The sequence below is a fragment of the Mycteria americana genome, chromosome 2 (assembly GCF_035582795.1).
Source record: "Mycteria americana isolate JAX WOST 10 ecotype Jacksonville Zoo and Gardens chromosome 2, USCA_MyAme_1.0, whole genome shotgun sequence".
NCBI lineage: Eukaryota > Metazoa > Chordata > Aves > Ciconiiformes > Ciconiidae > Mycteria > Mycteria americana.
In genome coordinates, this window is record NC_134366.1 from 89,444,694 (window position 1) to 89,468,533 (window position 23,840).

Sequence of the window (23,840 nt, forward strand, 5' to 3'; positions counted from 1 at the left end):
TTTGTTCTCCTCCGCTTGTCAGAGTTCAACTCCATATCATCTAGGAGAAACCCTTAATTATAAATGTGAAGCAGTTCTAGAAATGAGCATTTTCTTCCTCTCCCAGTAAAACTGTGCCACCATACAAAAGAAAATTTAAGATTCTTCAAAGAAGATTAAGTATTATTCTTGCCTACGTATTTGGACACACACATCTGAGTGTCTGTGGCTCCAAACAACTTCTTCTAGAATTATTTCTACATTATGCTGTTAAACAATATTCTCTATTGTCTTTGCTACACTCAGCACTCTTTGGAGACAGAAGCTGTGGGTCTGAGTATCTTCAGCTGAGAAAATGAATAGGCATTTCCCATGTCCTGAACCCTTGCTCCAACAAGGGGGATACTATGCTCTGTGGAATTAGTCTCTGACATGCAATGGGGAGGTTTATTTTTAGAAAGCTTTCTGACAACAGCTTATCAGTGGAACAAACAGCAAATGGTTAAACTGAAATTTTTCAGTATATTGTCATGGTTTAACCGCAGCCAGCAACTAAGCACCACCCAGCCACTCGCTCATTCCCCCGTGGTGAGATAGGGGAGAGAATCAGAAGGGTAACAGTGAGAAAACTTGTGGGTTTAGATAAAGACAGTTTAATAGGCAAAGAAAAGCTGCATATGCAAGCAAAGCAAAACAAGGAATTCATTCTCTCCTTCCCATGGGCAGGCAGGTGTTCAGCCATCTCCAGGAAAGCAGGGCTCCATCACGCTTAACGGTTACTTGGGAAGACAAATGCCATAACTATGAATGTCCCCCCCTTCCTTCTTCTTCCCCAGCTTTATATACTGAGCATGACGTCATGTCATATGGTATGGAATAGCCCTTTGGCCAGTTGGGGTCAGCTGTCCCAGCTGTGCCCCCTCCCAGCTTCTTGTGCACCTGGCAGAACATGGGAAGCTGAGAAGTCCTTGATTTAGTATAAGCACTACCTAGCAACAACTAAAACACCTCTATATTATCAACACTGTATTATCAAGCACAAATGCAAAACACAGCCCCATAGTAGTCACTATAAAGAAAATTAACTCTATCCCAGCCAAAACCAGCACATATACAAAAATTATGCCAGGTATGATGAACTTTTTTCCCCTTTAGGGAAGGAAAAAAGAGGACTGCCTCAAAAACTCAGTCTGCTAGCTCACCTGAGGGGCTGGTAGAGTCCTGGCTCAGCAGCTGCCAGCTCTGGGGAAGCTCCATCATGTGGATTACCCTAAACTTGGACAGGATCAAACTCAAAAGGGGTTTCGCCTCTGCTCACTTTCCCTTGAAGAACTGGGGACCTTTGGACATCCAGGATCTCTGCAGTCTGGGGAGGTGTAGCTTTTGCTAGGTGTGGACTTTGGGATCCACAGCAGAGAACCAGGAATTTTTAAGAATGGTTATACTACATCCGATGAGCCCATAAACCCTAACTCAGAGCAGTGGGTTTGAGGATGGAAGAAGCCTTGCCATAAGTGGAGTTTTGCCAGCCTATGCCAGGTCATACGTGACCTGCATCAGAGCACACGGTGACAAAGCCAGGCCTTTCTCTTCCCTACTCAGGGTCCCAGCCCCCTGCAGGGCACGCAGCTAGAAGAGGCCTGAATATATCCGACTGCTGTGCTAAATCACATCTTCCCAGTTTTAGGAGGATGTACATCAGATGCTGCTAATTATTAGGCTGATTAGCTGTAGCTGATGTAACAGGTTTAGTACACTGAGTATCTGCTTGTATTTATTTACAGGATCCTTTCTTTTGCCTATTACACTATTGTTAGAACACCAGCAACTAAATATGAACTGTTGTCTTTGGATTCTTCCTAAATAGACAGAAATCAGTGCCTTATAACCTGGCCAGGATAAAAACTGAAATGCCTTGGTGTTTTAAGCTAACAAGAATACTACAATATACATAATCTGGGTTGGTTTTTTTTTTGTGAGAAAACATTAAAGATTTAGATCAAAGAGAAAGAAATTATTTTATTTCAGTGTTGTTGCTTATAAGATTCATGCTATCATGATTACCTGCAATGCAATACTTTGACAGCTGCCAAAGAAAACTGAAAAAAATATAGCCAAAGAAAAAACAGGAGAGGATAATCTTGCATACATACAGTACATGTATGGTGACAGATTAGAAAAAAGCTCAAACAGGATTTACAGCTGTTTGGTTGAAAGCCATTATGCATTTAGCTTAAGCCTTTAGATGCTAACCTGGGTTATTTCTTAATGGTTGTTTTGCTGATGAGATTTAATGATGGTTTTCATTTCGTATTCTTATCAGAATTGAAAACCTTTTTGGTAAATGATGGTGTACCCGTAAACTGCAGGTGTGGAGAAACAAAGCAAAAAAACCCTTTTGTAAGTAAAAATCAAACCCCAGAACAGCTTTTGAGCCTTAAAAACTAAAACTAATCCAATCATGTCAAAAGAACTGTAAATGTGTGCTGAATTTCAGTCAATATGACTGATTACCTGTCACTTACTCAGCTCTGATTTCTTCCCGCTATGCACTTTGGAACCATCTTTGTTTTAGAAACTCGGAGGCTATGTGTATGAGTTGTTAGCTCACCTCCACCTTAGTTTCCTGAATGCTCCTGGGGCTGAGTAATAAGCCCTGTCAGTCATTTCAGCCTAAAAGCTTCAACAGCATCATCACTCATTTATCATCCTCATTGATGCTGCTCAACCTGAAACTCTGAGGAAATTTCACAACTTGAGTCACATAGAGATTACACAGGCTTTACAAAGGAATGCCTGAATGCTTATGTTAAGCTACATAATCACTGGGCTTTCTCTAGATTTGAATTCTGGGTTGAATTTTAAGTGTAATTTAAGTGCGAAGTATTACATAAGTTAAGCATGTCAACTGGCGCATAACTTTTGGCCTTAAAAATAACCTTTAATTTTTTTTCTAAAATTCCATTTACAACAGAGCGAAAAATCTTGACCAGGCAATATGTATTGCTACTAGCTTTCCTACATGTGAAAACATTCCGACATGCATGCAATATATGTGACTGAAATCAGCAAAAGGGTAACTAGTTGCAGAGTCTGGTTTCATAGTGCAGTCTGAGGGAAGTAAGGGCTTGCTCCTTTGGTACATCCTACATCACTCACCCTTTACAAAAGCCAACAGCAAACTTAGAAAATACATTTAAAAGAGATACATGCAAGTAGAAGGAAAGATTTTGTAGGCAGAGAAGTCGCATGAGACAATCTACAAAATTTGACAGAACTGTTTGAGCAGCATAACCAGCTGCTGCACAAGTTTGCCTGAGCTGCTTTTTCCATCATTCCTAGAAGCTGCAGAGAACAAGGTTTTCAGGACCTTCGGGAGTAAAAGGTTATTACTCCGGCCTGTTTCAATATACCTCTATAGCAAATGGAGATAGTAGTGTATACAGGCAAAATGGACAATAAAAACTGAATAATGCCAAACTGTCACAGCAAGTCCACAGCAAGAAGTTCTGTTACATTTCATGCGCACCATGTATTGATCATTTCAAATATCCTCTGTACATAGACTATTTCCTGGGGAGGCAAAGGAGAAGGTTTTCATGCTATACATTATATTCTCTTAAAGTTTTTCCCTGAGCTGGCAACAATATACATTATTTGTTTTCATTTACTTTATTCTGAAAGTAAGTTGTCACAGTAGCACCATTAACAGCTTCCATATGCTGTGAAGACACTATTACAGGAGGACGATGGAAGTGTAATTACATACTACATCTTCAGAGATCTGACTCTGACAGAGTTGAAGATTACTTCAGAGTTTCAAATTAATCTGAATGACCCCATCTTTATTGCTGTTGAATTTCTGGAAGTGATGAAATGCCAAGTCATTGAAAATAACTGATAAAAGCCTAAACAATCTGAAATGAGTAATGTAGTGTTTCTTTGACTTCATCTAAGTCCTGTATGCTTTACAACCAGGTACAGTATTTTATAGAGAAATGTTTGTTTTAATGAATCTGAGTGCTCTTCAGTTCACTAAGAATAGATCAACTAGGCAAAGAAGGAAAAATCCATTATCATATGCTCTTACATTTTATGTTCACCAAAATTGTGGCTGTAAAGAGCAAACACTGCAGCAATGATTTCTGTTATACAATGTAAGAGTCTGTGAAAGACCTGGGCATCAGGAACAGAACTATGTTGTGGAAATGTAATATAAGATTCAAGTGTAGGCAGAGCCCTTTTGGATCCCTTTTCTTCCACTTCTTCTGAATAACTTGCATAACAGAGACCCAGTAATATGCACATTTGTAAATCACATTAGATAATAGGAGGATTTGTGATTGTCTCCTGCAGACCACGTTAAAATTTTGTTCTTTATTCGGTCATTGAAGTACAACTGAGAAATAGCTGAGGCTCCTCTGTCTTGATAATATTTTTCATCATAGTGCTCCTTTCCAGCTGTTAAAATAATACTAAGAAGAAAAAGTGAAGCTTCCTTTAGCACATCCCCTTGGAAAAAGAAGAAAGAAAGGTTCCTTTAGTATGTTCCCTTGGAAAAAATAGTGAAATGATAATTGCACAACCCTTAGTAGCTCAGTCAATGAGTACTACAAAGCCACATACGCTAATGTCCAAATGTGGACGCTGACACAAGCAGACTTTACTTACAGGGATTTTCTCAAACAAAAAAAAGCAAGTTTGGCCGTCAGATATACTTTGCATACCGATGGACAGAGGGAGGAAGCAGACAAAACTCTTTTTTTCAGAGGCAAACAAATTAGCCCAAACTACTAGCTCACAAAAGCGTAGCTTTGCTCCTAATCCAGCAGTGCTAATGTCATTTTTTTTTTCCTCACCTGGAAGTATTGTAAAGCTGAAAAAGCTGACACAGCATGCATTGTAAAGGAGATAACGACAGGGAGTAGCGTCTGCTGTTTAATTCAGCGGCTGGATGCAAAAGCCATCTATCCTGCTGTTACATGATATACAACTTCTCAGAGCCTTATTTCGGGAAGTGTGACTAAACCACTACCAGGAGGAAATCTCTGACACATCTCCCTAATATGCCTCCCACTAGTCACAGACGCCTGTCCTGCTATACTATTGAAAAAGAGGTGTAAATTTCCTCCTATGTATTCACATGTAGAGGAACGGAGAAGGCCATTGCCAACGTTTTCCTGCACTGAAGTGACTGCTCTGTGAGAGCGGTTGGAGGGATGACCCCGGAAAACAAAACGTGCAGCTGATGGGGCAAGCAAATGCCAACTTTGTGCAGAGCCACGAGGAAGCGAATCAAACACCCCGGGCCCGCTGAAATCAGTTCCAAAAGCTGCTGGTGGTTTTGAAGAAAGACTGAAGAAAGACTGAAGAAAGGCTGCTGCATGAAGAAAAGCGAGCACTACCTGCCCACTGGAAATACTCGCCATGGTGGCGTTCGCTACCAGCTGTGCAAAATAACAACTCCAGCCAGAGGTGCAGCTCAATAGGAAAGGCAGGCACTTCAGCAGCGGTGTACTAAACCAGGCACGGTGGTATAAACTAAGGCCTGCTGCTACCGATATCATTAAAGTCCAGGCTGACTCAAAGTATTTTGGACCTTTTCTTTTAGCTATTTTAGCTATTTTGTCTAGCACTTTTTCAACATAGCGTTTCCCTGAATGAAACCATTTTGTCCTCACACATCAGTAGTAATGTTTATTTTAAAAGTGCGTAATTTTCATGTGTTTTTTCTAACTTTTATTACCACTAATAGTAAATAAACTGAAAATAAAGTGTTCAGAGCTAAAAATGTACGTTTAGCACTGAAATTTTAGTACGAGCACCCTCTGGTGGCTAATGTATAAGTAAGACTCTTCTCCCCCAGGAGTTGTACATGTAATTATAGTAGTGAATATTACAGAAATGGGTGGAAATCCTTTTTCCACTGAATTTTCCTTTCAACTACTGCAAAATGCATAGATATATTTCCTCAAACCAAATAAAAATTCAGATACTAAAAACTGTTAAACATAGAAGGAGGAAAATACTTATAAACATGTACTGTCTACAAGTAGAATTTAATTCAAAAGAGTCAACCAAATGGGTAAAATTAAAGATAGAAATATAGATAGATATCTGAAGAGATAGAGATGATAAGGCTCTTACAGTTGTACTGGACCAAATCTAGAAAGTAGGGGAAATTAACATGTTCAACGGGTAAAACATGCATATCTTTTTCTAATCCTTTGTTGTTTTGATCTCATCGTTTTAATTGGATGATTTAAGTCTGTTTATTTTGCACAGGCTCCATGGTTTTAATCAGAAATATTATGTTAATTATCAAGAAATCCCAAGAATGACTGTTTACCACTTTGCCACAGGTATCTTCCATTTAAAAGTACCTGAGTCCTCTCACGTTGGTTCTGCTATTGGAAGGATCAGAGCTGTGGATCCTGATTTTGGGAAAAATGCAGAAATTGAGTACAACATAGTTCCAGGAGATGGAGGAAACTTGTTTGACATCACAACAGATGAGAACACCCAGGAAGGAGTCATCAAACTGAAAAAGGTATGTGGCACTGATGGGGATGTATGTACCTATGGCTCAGGTAAGAAACTAGGTAAGAGAATTAAATGTTGTGCAGTTATAAGTAACACAGAGTAGTTTTTATCTTTATCAGAATCTGTGGTTGTGATCTTAGTCTTAAAAGAAATTGGAGTTTAGTGTTTCATTTCATGTACAATCAGGTATGACTTTTCACAAGTAATGTAAGTTTTAATGGCAGAGAATTAATTCTCATCTCTTTCTAGAAAGTATAATTTCTCTTTTAAGGGAAGTTTTTCACCTAAAACCATATGAAAAATGCTCCAGTTCAGAGCATGGAATGAAAGAGCTATATTTTATGTTTGAGATAATATATTTCATTTTCACTTGTAAGCATTTTATTTTGAAAATTTTGATTTTATGTTTGTTATTTTAATAATGAAACTGTTGTACAATACTGTGGTGAACAGAGTTTTTACTCAGGGTAGAGGAGTCCCAAATGGTTGCAAATTGACATGTTCTCCTTCCAGTCTCCTAATAGTGTCCCACATAGCTAGTTATCAGATATTCATGCAAGGGAGCACACTGCATCTCAGCTGTTGATGTTGCTTTAGCGTACTAGAATAAGTTTGAGATTACTGAATTTATGAATTTTGAAGATGGAAAAGATAAGTGTTATTTGGAATTTAGTGATTGAAGCACTCAGTAGGAGAGATCCAAAACAGGGACAGTCACATTTTAAACAATGGTTGTCTTCTGAGGCCAGGCATGTCCACACACACCAACAATCAACGTGTTTAGTAGAAAGAAATCTGAACCACCAGCTCATTTTGAAAGGCCAGGTTATGTTTTATAGACAGCTCATGCTTGAGGTGTAATTTTTGTAAAATAAACACATCTATGAGCTGAACACTTCACAAGGGTCTGGGAAGGAAAGAATTCTGGACATGTGCATTATGACAAGCTTTAGGAAAAGAGAAGCTTTAGTTCCAATAAAATTTAGAATTTAGGTACTTAAATTTCCCCTGGTTCTGACCATGGATCTATATTTGCATTTTACTCATCCTAACAATGAAATTCCTGGCTTCAGCCTCTTGACAGGGGAAATAGTAATTTATCCATGGGTGCATTAAAGGACCAGATGACGTCAAGTCACTTACTCTTCTGCTAGTTTTAGTGACATAAAACGGAAGCTACGATACCCGCAGGAAGTAATTTGTCAATGAGACACAAAATCTGCATTCTTCGCACACCCCCTTATTTTCTGACTAAAAGTTTGAATTTACTGCTTCCTCCTTATATGACTTTGTAAACTTTGTTTCATTTTTAAAAATTGTTCTGATCACCTTTTTCACTCTATGCAGATGACTCAAAAATAGCTCCATCTGGAACTGTCAGGCTGAGCAGCTGCATGCCCCTCCGTATGCACTACCAATCGGAAGCAGCAATGAGTGGGAACCATTGAAAAATGAATGTTTGAGCATCAAGAGTAGATTTTTTATAGGATTCACTTCTCCCTGGATTAGTCTTAAGCCTCAGCTGTGCTGCTTGTTTTTATGCACAGCAATGGAATTTTTCCATACTTATGCTTAAGTATATATATATTAGACTGTATAGGCAAAACATTCACATTGGCAATGCAGATTCAAACAGCATGTACATAATATTTGTTGCTGATGAAAAGCATCCACAGGTGTATTTATCTGATACAGTTGTCTTAGGACGAGGACAGGCAAAATGCATGGCCACTTTTGAGACTGCTGTATGGGGAATTATATCTTATTGAACCACTAATTTAAAAAAAAAATATTGACACAACTAATTCTATATCCAGATACTTTAGAGTTGGTCGTTGTATTTTGCTGCACTTATTTAGTCTTTTCAGTAACAAGTTAAGGCATATCAGAAAGTTTAGGGCGCTTTTACAACAGCAGAACATCGATTGATGTTGCCTAATGTAAATGATAGATCTCTGTCACTGAACAGGAGGGGAAAAAATATAATCCTAATTCCTTCTTAATCTTCTTCATCACAGTGAGCCTGGGGACAGTGACAGGCTGTGAAGGTCAGGGAATGCCAGCTTTGTTCTATGCAGGAGTGTGGAAAGAAGATAAACCCAGCACGCAGGTCCTCCAGCAAAGAATGCCTTCATACAGACCCTACACATTGCCCTTCACGAAACTCTTCTCAGTGAAAAGGTCCCATTCACTAAGCTTTAAATGATCCAAGTGTTCTAAGACATTTCGGAATCATCCAAAATCCATCCACTTAAGTTCCTTGCTGAATCCCAGGTTAAACAAGAGCAATCTGGATTCTTAAAGATACTGTTAACTCAGTTGTCTTTTCATATCCTCTACACTTGTAATAATAGAAATGTGTTTTCATGGGTTGCAGTTTTCAGATTTTCAGAAGTGCTGGACATTCACAATTCTGTAGACACATATTAAAATGCATGCTACCCATACTGTATAAGCCTGCAACAGCACTATCATTTGCCTGCACAGAAGCAATTTCACATTGCATGGTGTTCAAAACACTGATCTGACCTTGTGGGATTATGCAAATATTTCTTAGGTATGCATTTAAGTCCTTCTTTAAATCAAAGCTGGTGAATGAATAAGACCAACACTTTCAATTATGAATTATAAATAATAAACACTCAAAGCCACTAATAAAAAGTGCCATGTGCTTTAAAAACAGGTTTACATATTTTTCGGTATCATAGCATATTCTGATGCTGTAAGAGCTGCAGTAATTCAGTGCTGAGACATTTCAAAACCATTTATAAAGTTTGCTTTTATTTTTCCTGAAAAATTTCTTGCAGCCAGAAACTGTCAGTCACTGCATAGATGTTTTTTTGTTCTGTTGTTATGCAAAAAAAAAAGAGACATTTCTATATCAAAATTGAGAAAAATGAAGCCTTCCTGGACTACATTTATTTTTGGTGGAAAATACATTTGATGATAAAAAATTGCACAAGCCAAATGGTTCTTTTCAGCACGCTAAGTGCATTGGCAGAGGCAAAAGGCCATTCTCTGCTTCTCAGACACTAAATGGGCGCAAACAGCTACAGCTGGACAAGGTGCACATCTTAAATCATCTCTTTAGGTTGCTAATTTATTTTCGTGCTATCATCCAATATAAGCTTGATTACTACTACTCTTGTGCTATCTACATATATTAAAAATGGAATAGCTTTTCTTATATTCTGCTAAAGCAATGATCCCAATGCCATTTAGCACCACTGTGTGGTTAGTACTGTAATAGCTTCATCTCTCCCTAAAAAAAAAAGGGAAAACAGTATCAGTATAAAGAGGGGGAAATGTCTGGCTTTAGAATAGTGCTGCATACAGTTCTGTATAAGAATAAGAAATATTACTATATTAGGAATAGAATGACCAATTTCTTCCCTTGTCTGGTGCTATTTAATACAGTGTTTATTGCATTTTATATTTATATAGTATCTGTCATCTTACCTGAATGCTTCAGCAAACTAGAGTGAGTGTAAGCTACAAGAAGCAGGGTGACAGAAGGGACCATCTGCTTTGTACCGGAGCATAGTGGCCTCAGGTGGAGCATGAATTAGTGCTCCCAGGTATGGAGGGAAAATGTGTCAGTCCGAGGCAAGCTCCTGATTTTATTGAAACTGATATGAAATCTTTAATGACCACACACAACAGAAGAGGAAAACAGAAGGATCCAAGCTTCACTAGACAGTTGGCACTAAATTTATTAAACTAAGGGTGAGTTTATAGGATGAGCCCATTGCATGCAGAAGCCTCTTAATTGGCTCAGCATGAGCTAACCCAGAAACTGAGCAGGGTTCAAGCACTGAGTCTGGCTCAGACATTACTAATTTGTGCAGAGTGTCATTAAAACCCAGGAAAAAACTGTTTCTAGGCTTCACCTGGTATGATCCTATACTGCTGCACTATATGGGGTGAGCTTCTCCATGTGGGTCAGTGGAAGCTCAGGGAACATCTGTATCTTATTTGTTGTAAGCCATGTACCACTGCTAACTGATCAGGTGACAAAGCTGTATCCATGAAATCACAGCACGTCAGGGAGGACATAGCACTGCATGATGAGAAACACTAACTTTAGTGATGATAAAATAACAGAAACTGGGAGGGGACTATGAACAGACCCGGTAGCTGCAGGGAGGCATTTGGAGTGTATGCTTCCTTGTAACCTCAGGGGCCACTTTTAAAAAGCCTTTAATTGGAGGCAGCAAGTAGAATTTTGACTGCTGACTAAGCTGAGTTGTCTTGCTCATGGGACAGCCCATGTATGTAGCGCTGGGACATTGCTATAAAGTAAGAGCAGTCTGATAGCATCTGTACACCATAGTAGTGAGCATAAGGCAGACTCCTGACGTCCCTCAGCCAGAATTGCATTACTGCTACTACTTGCTTTACTAGCAAGACCGTACAGACTGCTCACTCCACCCCACCCCTTCATTCTCCAGAGGCAGGGAATACTCTTTGCAGGTGTGTGCATAGGCACTGTCTGCCTATAATCATAACTCATGAGTTTGTGTGAGTGGGAATTGTGGTTTTACATTTTGAGGAGGAAGAGCAGGTGATATTAAGTCCTTCAGTGCAGGCAGAAAGTGGTGACCCAGGTACAGATGCAATCATAAAGACCATGGCAGCCACAGAGAAGAATGACGGGAAGAGTGAGGAAGGGGAGATCTTCAGTCTCTGCAGTTTGCAGATACAGCTGTTGGGTTTGCTTTTTCCTGGAACAGTGAAAGGCACCTGCAGAAATGGGTAAGATGCTTGCGAGCAGCAAACAGCTGAACCCCTGACATTGGTCAGCTTCTTCCCTTCTCCAGATACAGAACATACATATATTTTGCCCACTTCCCATCAAATCTTGAAATACTTACTTCAGATTTGGTCAAATAGACAGCACTTTCTGTAGATTTGGCCTACAGATCTCATTTTTCACTGTGCGTTGTCATCTCTGTAATTAATGAATGTTCCTGGTTGATCTGGAGCTTGCTTTAATAAACCAACCTGCTCTATAAGACCAATTATTTCCTTATGCTATTTAAAATCCAGTGCAGAAGTGCAATTACTGAAACATGTCAATGCACAGCAAATAGTCTGATAGCAGTATTTCACAAAATATATAGATGCACAACCCATCTTCAAGGGGAAAGCATTGCCAGGTTTTGAGACAGGCACATGACACAGAATTGTTCTACAGTTGCACAACCCTAGTATGAAGAAAAGCCTAAGTTAATATATGCTTCCTCTCAATCCAGTCCTACTGTCCGTAACTATCCATATGTCCTGAGGCTTATAGTCTCATCCCAAAATATGGCTTTTCCATCATTGTAGGTGTGGATCATGAAAGCCTGTATCACACACAATACTGTTGTATCTCTTATGTGTGGATAAAAAGCACAAATTTCTGGAGTTTCTGGTCCTGCCTCTTTGTGAAGCAGAGTAAACTGACAGGATAGTTCCTTTCCCACATTTGCCGTGCTTCTCATCAGAATTAATTATATCTTTCAGCCTATTTTTTTTTCTTTCAGTTCTTTAATTCTGTCTCTCTCTCTCCCTCCCCCATCTATCCATCTATCCATCTCTCTATCTAATATATCAATTTAGATACAGATACATCTATATAGTAGGATTTCTTAACTTCTACCTTGAATATGGGAAACAGTAATATTTCAAAACATATTTATTTCTAACACAGAGCTGTTTATGTGTTTTCCTAGTCATACTAAATAAGTCCATTCATGGTACTTCCAGAGTGGCAAGATAAAGTGATTTGTCAGTATGTATTATTTGATTTGGGGATTTGTAGAATGCCTTTGCTGCACACAGCTGTGTATATGCTGATAGTGCTTTACTATGAAACCATATAGAGCAGCTTGTAACTGCAACATAGGAAAAGGCAGATAAGAACTGGCAGGGGGGCCAAATACATCTATTCTGTCACTGGTACTTAGAATATCAATTAGAAATACTCCTCTAATTGTTGAATAGTTCACAGTTAATAAGACATTGCCTTAACATTAGCAAAAATGCTGTTTACTGTGGAAAAACTTGTAACTTTTGTAAATTAAAAGCCTTATTCAAACTTAGCTTTCTGAATATAATTATTTTTATAGAAGGAATAAATATTTCTATTGGTTATTTTAAAAAAACCCCACCTCTATGAAGTCATTCCATTAAAATCGGATTAATTGAAAGATGTTTCAATAATCTTGCAGTTTTTTTCTGTAAGATTCAAACATTGTCATGTTCCTACACTTACCAGCATTCCAGATTTTAAATAAAAATAGGACTGAGCACTGTCAGACACTTATTATGTAACAGCAAAATATGTTTTAAAAAAAAAAAAAAAGCAGCTAAAATATTGTGTGGACCACTCATTTCCTTCACAGATTTTAGTGGTATCTACTAAAAAAAGAAAGACAAAGACATGTTATTTTAACATCTTTAAATTAACATCATTAAATTCTTCTCTTTTCAGGCAGACTCCAGGCATATCAGACAAATGCCAAAATTTGAGACTGCCACTAGCTATCTATATGGCGCAACTGTTCAGACCTGGGAAGACCAGAACTGATCAGGAGATTGTAGCATGGACTCCCCATAAACACAATACATTGAAACCATACTCTTTTGCTGCATGATATATGTCGTACAAAATCTTTTTCTTTTTCAAATTAAATACTAGGTTTACCATTTTCAACATTTGCCATTTTTCCACAGACATTTCAGCTGCAGTTTAGCCTCACTTATATTAAAAGGCTAAATTCTGCTATTTTGTGGGAATCTGTCACTGATTTCTTTCTCTGACGATGGCTCAGAGACGATGTCTCTTCTTCTTTTGAGTGCCATCTGTTCTTTGCATTAGCCGCATATTGTTTAACCTCTAACTATATTTATTATCAGACCCATAGAAGGACAGAAAGAGAGAATGGGGTCCTCTGAGGTTACAGTGGGAAAACATTTTCCTTTCTTGGGGTCAAACTGTCTTTTCAAAAATATACCATAGACTTGTCCCATAATGCTGCAGGGAGAGAAGTAATGCAGCCACTTTATCTGACTTCTGCGCAATGGCTGTAACTGTGTTGTAAAATATGCCAACCTGAGCACACCAATACACAGAATTGCTTGAAATCTTATTTCTTTCTGTCCTTCCCCAAACAAGGACTCTATTCCCCTTGCATCATGAAAGTTGTGACTGGGCACTGGCCAAGGACAGTGATCTGGCACTGCTGCCTTGAAAAGTAACTCAGTGAAAGACAGCCTGCAGGGACCGCAGGGATTATGGCTCTTTCCATTAGCACATCTATCTGCAAATATACTCATGCATCACAGGAGCCAGTCTGAACAGTTTTAATGCAATTTTGGGGGTATGAAAGATACATACAAGGCATCAGTTAGAATTGCTACTTAACTGAGAGCTTAGATTTCTTGCTTTCTCTCTCTTACTCATTTATCTTCAGCTTAACCCCTCATACTTAGACTTTTTCCACTCCAGACTGGTTTTTTAAACTACAGGTTTTCTACCCTTAATATATTTTTTGAAAATGTGTTAACAGTTTATATAATCAGCTGGAGAAGAGGTTGGGGGGGGGGGGGGTGTTTGTTTGGGTGGAGATTTTTTTGCAATGCATAACAGTCAACTTGAATAGTATAGAAACTGAAAAGGCAGCGTGACAACAATTTGAACAATGAATCAGCATGCCCATTTGTAGTGAAGGTAACAGCTTAGGGTTTCACCACTAGGGCACAAGAAGTTCCACACTTAATTTTGTCTGTTTCTTCTTAGCCTTAGTTTCTTTTCCTTTCATCTGTCCAGTCATGAAGGTGCAACTCATACTGGCTTTTACTGGGAATTTTTTCTGTAGGAGGATGGTTGCATGTGGTCGTGGATTGGTTAGTAGTACTTGGCTTTCAAGCCTGATTATTTCTATCGTGTATAGACTTGGATGGCTAACCTTAAATCCCCAGATCAGAAAAGACTGACCATCTGGTCTATTAAAATTATAAAGTCTTTCATAAGGATTTAAAATCATTATGCTAGCTGTTCAGCTAATGTAAATCAAGGTAACTCGATTGATTTTAATGGAGTTACTTCAGTTTACACCAGCCAGTCATCTGGCCAATTATGTCCTGTTGTGATAAGGACAGAAAATGGCAGAATTTAAATCTATCCTAGCTGTGACAAATGACTGGAAACACTGCAGTAATGATGGCTGGGGAAAAAAAATAACAGACATTGAAATATTCTTGCTTATACACTTGTGATCCTGCTCTCTTTTCAAGATAGCATATCCTTTCCCATCAGAAAATTTCCAACTTGACAATTATAGGCAGAAACCACTAGGTGCCAGTGTTACCCAGACATCAGGAAAAGACTTTGTCAGTAACATTAAAAACAACATGAAAGCCAATACAGCTAAACACTTTGACTGAAAATAAAGCTTCTGTGTCTTTTCAACTACGTAAGACTGCATTAAGGTTTTTGAGATTATTACTTTTCTAAAACCAAAGGCACTAAATTGATGTACATTGACAGAAACCCACACCAAAACAATCTGATTACAGGATGCATTTCCATCAAAAACCCAGATAGGTACACAAAAGCTGCTATGCTGCCTTCAAGACCTTATGGATTACACCTAGGATCATAAGGCAGAGTCAAATTCTCATTTTTCAACGTACATATGACTCAAATATACGACGTGAATAGCAGTTCACTGCTAAAATAGACATTTTACAGGAAAAACTTGGTTCAGATCAAGTTTGAATTCACATTCCAAGACATACCTGAAGTTTGGTTTGACCTATTGGTATATATCAGAGTTTTCATTTGGGCTCATTTCCATCATTGTCATGGTCCTCTGAAAGCTTTCCCTGCTAAAAGAAGTGGAAATCATCTGTTTAAGGAACTGGATCAGCTAGAGACAGCTGATTGCCTGTGCATGGGAGTTGTCAATGCAAATCTCTAGCTAACCTGCACACAGCTCATTTGCAAGAGACGAATCTCACTCATTTCACTTCAGACATCTACAGTGTAACTGTTTACATCCATGCCAGTCATCCTGATTTTGTTGATGTGGTGAAACAGTCATTTCCTGGGTATGATTCATCTGGCCTATTTCAGAAACCACCTTAGCATGAGATGAACTGCAAAACAAGCTTAGATGATTAGCTCAGGAGCTGACGTTTATACTGATGACATCTTAAGTTACGTCAGATTAATTCTACCAAAGTGATTTTGCAATGTTTAATTTTTAGTGAAATCTGATGTTTTGCTTTTGTTCTTTCTACAGCCATTAGACTTTGAAACAAAAAAGGCATACACTTTTAAAGTCGAGGCCTCCAATCTCCATCTTGACCATCGATTTCACTCGGTGGGTCCATTCAAAGATACCGCCACTGTGAAGATAAATGTGTTGGACATGGATGAACCTCCGGTTTTCAGCAAGCCTATGTACACTATGGAGGTTTATGAGGATACGCCTGTGGGGACCATTATAGGCGCAGTGACAGCACAAGACCTCGATGCTGGCAGCAGCTCAGTTAGGTAAGAAAGTTTTTCTTCCTTCAAGAACTCTCAGAGAGCCCAAAGTGCTGCTGACAGTCAGATTCAGTGGCAAAGAGCTTAGTAAGAAGATATAAAATGTTCCAAGTCTGTCACTGTAACAGATAACTGCTGCTCTGGAAAACGTCAAAAAGAGATGCTAGTTTGGGTGAGTTATCTGGAAAAATACATTAAGTGCTGACATCTTCTTTTCATACAGATCATATAAGTTACCAGGCACTGACATGACTTGGGAGATGGTGTGCTCAGACTAAGGAAGTAAAAACATTGTTTTGCCTGGTGTCTGGGGCTTCCACAAAAGCGGCTCTGAAGTACAGTAGTGAAAAGGGAGGTTGTACATGCTACGTCTGTGTTATACCTCCATGGGTGACGGTGAGCACCGCCCTTTTCACATAACCACTCTCTACATCTGGCAAAGAACAAATGCTTTGATAAATAATTGCTACAGCTGTCTTGGCTAAGGCTGTGGGGACGTGATTGCTGACCAACATGGCTGTGTTCAGCAGACTTCAGCGCAAGTCAGCAAAACTGCCAGCAAAACCTCTCATTTACTGGTAAAGCTTCTTTTCCTGAAATACAAGGGAGAGGGGAGTTGTTATACAAAGGTAATATATTGATTTTGCTGATGTATTTCCAGCCACATTAGAAACTATAAAGTGAACCAGACTCGTGTACCAATAAGGAAGCTCCTGTGCAAACACGCTCTAAGATGTAGGCAGTCATTACACATACTTGCAGTTCCAATTCATGCTGGACCTATCTGACTTCAGGAAATATTTTTATTCCCAGACTTTCGTGAGCAATATTGCAGACATAATGGAAGTCATCAATCTTTAAATATTAATGTTTATCAAATGGGACTATGATGGAACAGGGAAATGCCACTAGTGTCTACCAAGTGCATAGACATTCATGCATATTTGACTACAAATTTAATTTGGACTTTTTAATCCATGTTTATTAACCATGTGTGTTTTGACTCAGTACAAAATGTACAATAAGCATGCTAGATGATATGTTGTAATCATATGCAAAAATTTAACATGCAACAGTGACTGTTTAGCTCCTGCTTCGTCAATTCACTGTTAATTAATGCTTAAAACAATTACTAATGTTGTTTGTTTCACTACTTTTTTTAAAATACATTCTTCATTCTTTTCTAATACAGAAATAAATTTGTTCATGAGTCTGTGACATATTCCTTCCCTGACAAAGGATCAAAACCTTCACTAACAAAGACTGAAGTGGGAACCTTTTTCCCTGGTGGTAGGCTATGAAAATAGCCCCACTGAAGTCAATATTCTGTTGAAAAGCATACTCTCTTGCAACCAGATAGCAAGCCTTTAATCATATTGTTGAGCAGTTTTTCATATGACAGCAGAATCATTTGAATGTATAACCACTCCTCAGTGAGTTTTTTATTTCACAAACCCTCCTAGGAGATTCAAGTGCTTTAGTTACTGATCCTACATTTGCAACTACACAGGAAAAATCGTTTCATGATGTTTTTTCCATGCACTGCGCTCACTGTAGTATTGAATCCTAAGCTGTTTTAAAGTGTCCATGTCTACCTTTTTTAACCCTGAAATCATTACTTGGGTGTCCAAATACCCATCTACAGTTAAAAGATCAGGAATATTATAAAATGCCCTTTCGCTTTACTCTCACTGCTCTACTTGCTGACCCCTTACACCGACAAACTACAGAAGTGCTCCCAGCGTCACTTTTTATGAACAGATTCCAGCTGGTTCCTGCCATGGGAAAAATATTAACTATGTCCCAGTACTACCTATTTCTCAAAGGCACCTGTTCCTACCCAGAAGTAAGCCACAGACTGAATTTGGTGGACTTTGGAGGGAGATACTTTGCTTTAAGGAGAGGGATGTGTTCCAGTAAGCCAGTTGACGTGCTGAGAAGATTAAGCTGGAAACCTCTCCATGCAGCTCTCTTACAGCACTGTAAGATCACTTATTTCTATCAATTTTCATGTTTCCGTCCTGAAAAGAGCCTTCCTTGGCTCTTATTTACCTGAAGATATATTTGATTCTCTGTATTCAGCTTGATCTCCAGCTTTTTGAATTTAACAATAAGATTCTTACTAATTTATCAGAGATCTGACCATGCTCTTATGCACTGGAAGAACCTACCTGTATCCAAATGCTGACTAGTCCAAGCAGAAAAAGAAATTATATGCAATTATTAGTTACTGATGTATTAGTGTTCATTATTCCATAAGTTTTATAACCTCTAACTGAAAAGTACATGACCAGAAGTTAGAAAAGCATAAATTAGTTTGAAAGAGTTGCATGTGGTTACAACTTCTTAATGTATCTTAACCAATTATGCTCTTTCAGCTGTTTAAAATCTAGATCGTCTCATAGATATAAAGAATGGCTCCAGCAATTTCATCATATTTTAAAGAAGGAGTCTGAGCATCTTCTGAGTAAATATGCCCTCTGAACAAACATGGAAAAGCAAGTAATGTTCTTTGAGGCAACAGCCCATAGAATTTGCTGGGTGGCACAGTTTCTCTAGAAATTCATTAATTTTCTCTGAAATGTTTTCCTAGAGCAGTTTGGCCATTAAGATGCCCATTGCAACAACAACAAAATCAACAGTCTGCCAAACAATAGAGAGTGGGATAAAAGACCAATCTGCACTGTATGCAACAGAAGGCAAAACTCTGGAGAGCAAAGCAGGCTAGAACAGCTCACATGAAAGGAAGCAGCACTAGTCACAGCAACTAAATCCATGTTATCGGACAAAAACTTTAGCTCTGTTATGCTAGACACATATAGGAAGGGGGAGATAACAGCTAAGAATGAAGACTGGATTCAGCTGGTAGAAAAAGAAAAGTATTTTGCTGAAAGCCATTGAAAATGTTGAGGTTTATATTATTTTTCTCTTTTCTCCTGTTACTGGAGTCAAGTTTTTGGACAAGTCAGGAAATTTAAAAGGTTTGTTTTGTGGGATGATACTTGTTAGAGATGTTAAAATGAAATGGCACAGAGTGCACATTCTGTAAGAAGCAGGAAATTAAGCACAAGGAGAAAAGTGTCTGCAGGTATTCAACACCTGCAAGGGTGACTGGCTTTGAAGCTGTTTTGGAACACTACCCTAGTGCACCTGATTTTCAAACTGTGTTAAATCTGGAGTTTATGTGTCTCAGGAGAACTATTTTGTCTATTCCTATTTTATCCATAGTGCTGCAAGAAATGCCCAGCATAAATGTTAAGATGAACATGTACTTTGTGGCCATTAAAAATCCCAAAGCACTTCTGAAAAGAACAACGATCTTGTGTTCTTCTCGGACTCTTCTAGTTTATGATGGTTACAAGCTGTCTGGGAGAAAAAAAAAAAAAGCACCTATGTTGTAGTGTATTACAATGTGCGTAATTGGTAAATATGCAAATGTTTTTAGTAAAGATCCTTGTACTTCTGGTACAAGGAATTTTACGACTTCCTAAAAATCACTTTTATATATGCCCATACAGCATGAATGTTATAGACAGAGCTGCCTAAATAACAAGAAAGTGCAAATGGATGGCAAGACTGAGTTATCTACAATACTTTCTAGAATAGTGAGCTTTATCTAACAGTGTGTGTGAAGTTCAACAACTTTGCACTGACACCTTTGAAGTTGTCAGATTTCCTTGGAGATGATCTTCTGGCATAAAGCATGAAAGGATTTTTGCCCCTGATGTGAACCCCAGCTATGACTCCAATTACAATGAGTTTCATATTCCGTGCCACAGCACTGCCCTTTGGATATTCTCTGCTTGACTCAGGAGTTTTGCCTTATGAACCACAAGAACCACTCAAAGCAGGAAAGCTGTGGGGACTGTGCATTTTCCTGTCCAAGTCCAGAGTCATGAAACTGTGATATTAAAGAAAGAAAAAGGTCATGTGTACTAGTCACAGGTCAATCCTGCCCTCAGTATCTTGGGGACAAGGCTGTATTCCCTGCATGTGCTTCCAAAGGAAAAGCCTTATTTATTTTCTGAACTAGTTCACAGTGGTCTAGAAACTTTTACAGATAGGTTCTGTTTTCCCAGTGCAATACTTTGTCATGTAAAGATTGAGAAAATACAAATAGTAGGTTTCTTCCTGAGTCCTTAGACACTTTATCTTAATGTACAAGCACAAACAAGATGAATTAAAGTTACGTATTTAATAGGAAAGTGCTTGACCTTCTAATCCCATAGTTATTCTGGAATTTTTTGTGCGTACACTTTTTGAATTTGCTTTTTCTTCAAAAAGAAAAATCCCATCTTGTGACATCAAAAGGTATCTTACAGTTACATACATACATAGAAAGACTGGGACATCTAGTTCCAGCACCTCAAGCCTCTTTATTTAATAACAGATTAAGTGATAGCTATTTTTCTGTGTATGGTATCATGCTGGAGGGGAACAAGATGCTTTGCCAGTTGGTTTTGCACAGGTGAAAGATGGTGGGACTCAGGAATTTTGGTTCCTTTTTAGCTGCTCTGGGGAGTTTTGCACATTGCTTGCTCTGTTAACCTCCTATCTGTTTCTCTTGCAATTTTAGCTCTACACCATCCCTTGACTTTTACTGAAGTCCCAGTCTCCTCAACCACTTTTAAGATGTTCCACATTCTAATTTATCCAGGCTAACCAATTCAAATCTCTGCACCAGTACCTCTCAGTTCCTGCTGAAGATCCCTTGCTATCTTTTTCATTCCTCCTACTAGCCCACTGTTTTCTTATATTTCCTATGCTCTGGCAGTCTAATACCAGTCTCCTATTTCACAGTCCATCTTTCTTTCTCCCACAGCTGGTTTCTGCCTTTTTCCTCCTGAACCACATCCCATTAGCTTTGTTGGCGTCCCACTCTACTGCCTTCCTTTCTTCTGCTGATAACAGATGACTTTTTTTATCTCAGTGGCTTGATATTTTTTTCTCTTTGTTCCAGTTACTTTGATCCTCTTTCTAGAACTATAGAAACAGGGTTTCTATCCCAACATTTTCTCTGAATCCCAAAGGGTATATTTGGCTGACATATCTGCTCTTTCCCCACCAGCCTGCCTAATTTCCAGTCTCATTTGGCTCAGTGAGCACTCAGCTACCATATACACAACAACATCCCCATCTACCTACCTTCCAGCAATGCTAGAAAAGATATAGGGCAACAAACTCCTACTTCCTCCTCCTATTTCTCCCTGACTTTCTGACTCTTCCTCTGTTTTCTTCTCTGGCTCCTAGACTTTGTCTTCATGACCTCATGCAATTACATCCTCCACTCCATCGTCCTCTTCCTGTAAGTTCCTCCCCATATGATCCCATGCACTGCTCTGCCATTCTCTAGGTTTGAATGAGCTGGCTTCCTCTTCAGCAACTGGGTGGTTTTAAGGGACTGACCAGAAAGGTGACTTCTCTTCAAACACAAGGCAGAAAAAATCTTCCTCTTCTGTGTATAAACTGTCTTTCAAAAGGAACTATTTTCTTGCAGCTTAATGAATTCCTGCTCTTCAGCAGAGTCACAACAAGGGACAGTATCTCTCTGCTTTACCTTTACCATGAAGCAAGATGTGTATAACAAATTATTATGGTAATCCCCTTCATGGTAGTTTAAATTAATGTTTTATTTTACATTTGCAATGGATTAGGTGCATACAAGCAGACAGCTACCACAGCTCAGTTGACGAGTGACTCAGTTGTATTAATTCAAGGACTGTGGTACCTTGGTTCCAGTGATCAGCTTGGAGCTGCTACAAGTAGCCACTACAAAAAAAGTGCAGATTTGTTTTAACCTTAATGTTAAATCTATAGACTTAAAGCTGAAGGGATCACACACCATTCTTTGGTGGGGAAGGTAAATGTACTGTCACTCACTAGCCCTCTGTGATGCTGCAGTATTGTCACTGGGAACAGCCAGAGACTTGACCTGAAAAACACTTCTTTGTCAGTTTGGAGCACATGCAGACTGACTTTTTGATCTGTGTGGGCGAAAGCCCACAGGACTGGCAGGAACATGGAGTAAAGGTGAGTACTTTCTGGCACAAGTCAGAAAGCCTGCGCTAGAGGAAAGTCAGACCTTCCCAAATAAAAGATTGCTAGGATTCATTTGACATGCATAGATTTTCCTACATTGACTCCTGGAAGCACTTGCAGCACGAAATATTATTTCTTAAATCCAGCAAGTCAAAAGCAACTGAAAACAAAATTTAAAACTGAGAGAGGCCAGTAACCTTTATGTACAGTCAGTAATTCATCAATTTACTGAAGCTTGTGAAAAACAGCAAGTGTTCTTCAGTTGGCATATGCAATGATATTAAGCTATAAAATGTCAGTCAGGAGTTTAGAACTAAAAGTATTTGTAGATCCAAAAAGTTTATGGACTACTGCTTTCAGTGAATGACCTGTTTGTGAGGGAAGTGGATACTGAAAATCAAGAAGTGTGCATTCAGCTCCAAGGCAGAAAAGAACAACTTGGCAGGGAAAGCTTTTAAATTAATTGAGAATAGCTAAGAAGCCAGAGTGAGGGGAAAGGAACAATATGACCATAATAGTTCTGGTTTACTTCACAGCACTTGTACCACCTGGTGATGTGATTTTACAAAGCTAGTTCACATCCCAGAGGCACACACTGTAATTTTACTTTAGCTCAAATAATAGTCTTCCTGATTTTTGATCAAGGGCTCTTATTCCAAATTTCTCCAGTAATAGATTTCTCAAGCGTTCTAGAAAGCAATTGTGAGAATAAAACAGAGGTTTAATGCTGCAGCCATATCACCTCAAGCTGTGAACCTCTCAGGGCTTGACACTAAGAGGATTACAAAGGGTCAGGACTTAAACCAACCATAAGAAAAACTCATGTGCTACAGGGAAGCATGTTAGTTGTTTATTCCGCACAGTGGTACACAAAGTCAAACCTGAAACCATCTTCCTAGTATAAAATTAAGCTTCTCAACATTTTTAATTAAAGATTTTATGTCCCTTTCCAGAAGAATAACTATTTTAACCATTGCAACCTAGTCAGATTTCAAGTCCTTTCAGTCTGAATTTCTCCTTTAGGTCTGTTTGTAAACATTGGCTTTACTTTCCTGTCCTAAAATGTTCAAGTTTATTATTATGTTTGAATAATTATTGCATATAGAGTTTCTTATGTATTTGGTAATGGGGTTTTTTTTGCATGCAGGCTTGTTAATGTTTAAACAACAAGGTTTTTGAGTGTTATACACTTTTTGGGATCTATGCGTTTGGAAGTTTCAGTCACATCCTGACTGTAGATGCAGACAGATCTCAGATACTTCTACTTTTACTGTGTCCAGTTCTGGGCTCCTGAGTACAAGAGAGATATGGGCATACTCGAGAGAGTCCAGCAAAGGGCCACGAAGATGATGAAGGGACTGGAGTATCCCTTCTGTGAGGAAAGGCTGAGAGCTGGGACTGTTCAGCCTGGAGAAGGGAAAGTTCAGGGGGATCTTAGCAATGCATATAAATACCTGAAGGGAGGGTGCAAAGGGGAATAGCCAGAATTTTTTTCAGTGGTGCTCAGTGGCAGGACCAGAGGCAATGGGCACAAACTGAAACACAGGAGGTTCCCTCTGAACATCAAGAAACACTTTGTGAACTGTGAGAGTGACTGAGCACTGGCACAGGTTGTCCAGGGAGGTGGTGGAGTCTCCCTCGGTGGAGATATTAAAAAACATCTGGACATGCTCCTGGGCAACTGGGTCCAGGTGGCCCTGCTTGAGCAGGAGGTTTGGACCACATGACCTCCAGAGGT

General features: G+C 38.9%; 1 protein-coding gene across 1 annotated transcript in view; it reads left to right on the top strand.

The window, feature by feature from the left end:
• Positions 1-23,840, top strand: part of CDH12 (cadherin 12) — a 165,799-nt gene that overhangs the window by 108,397 nt on the left and 33,562 nt on the right. The window contains exons 5-6 of the mRNA XM_075495640.1: positions 6,342-6,529; positions 15,816-16,069. Of these exons, the coding sequence (XP_075351755.1) occupies positions 6,342-6,529; positions 15,816-16,069 (442 nt within the window). The remainder of the gene's footprint in view (positions 1-6,341; positions 6,530-15,815; positions 16,070-23,840) is intronic.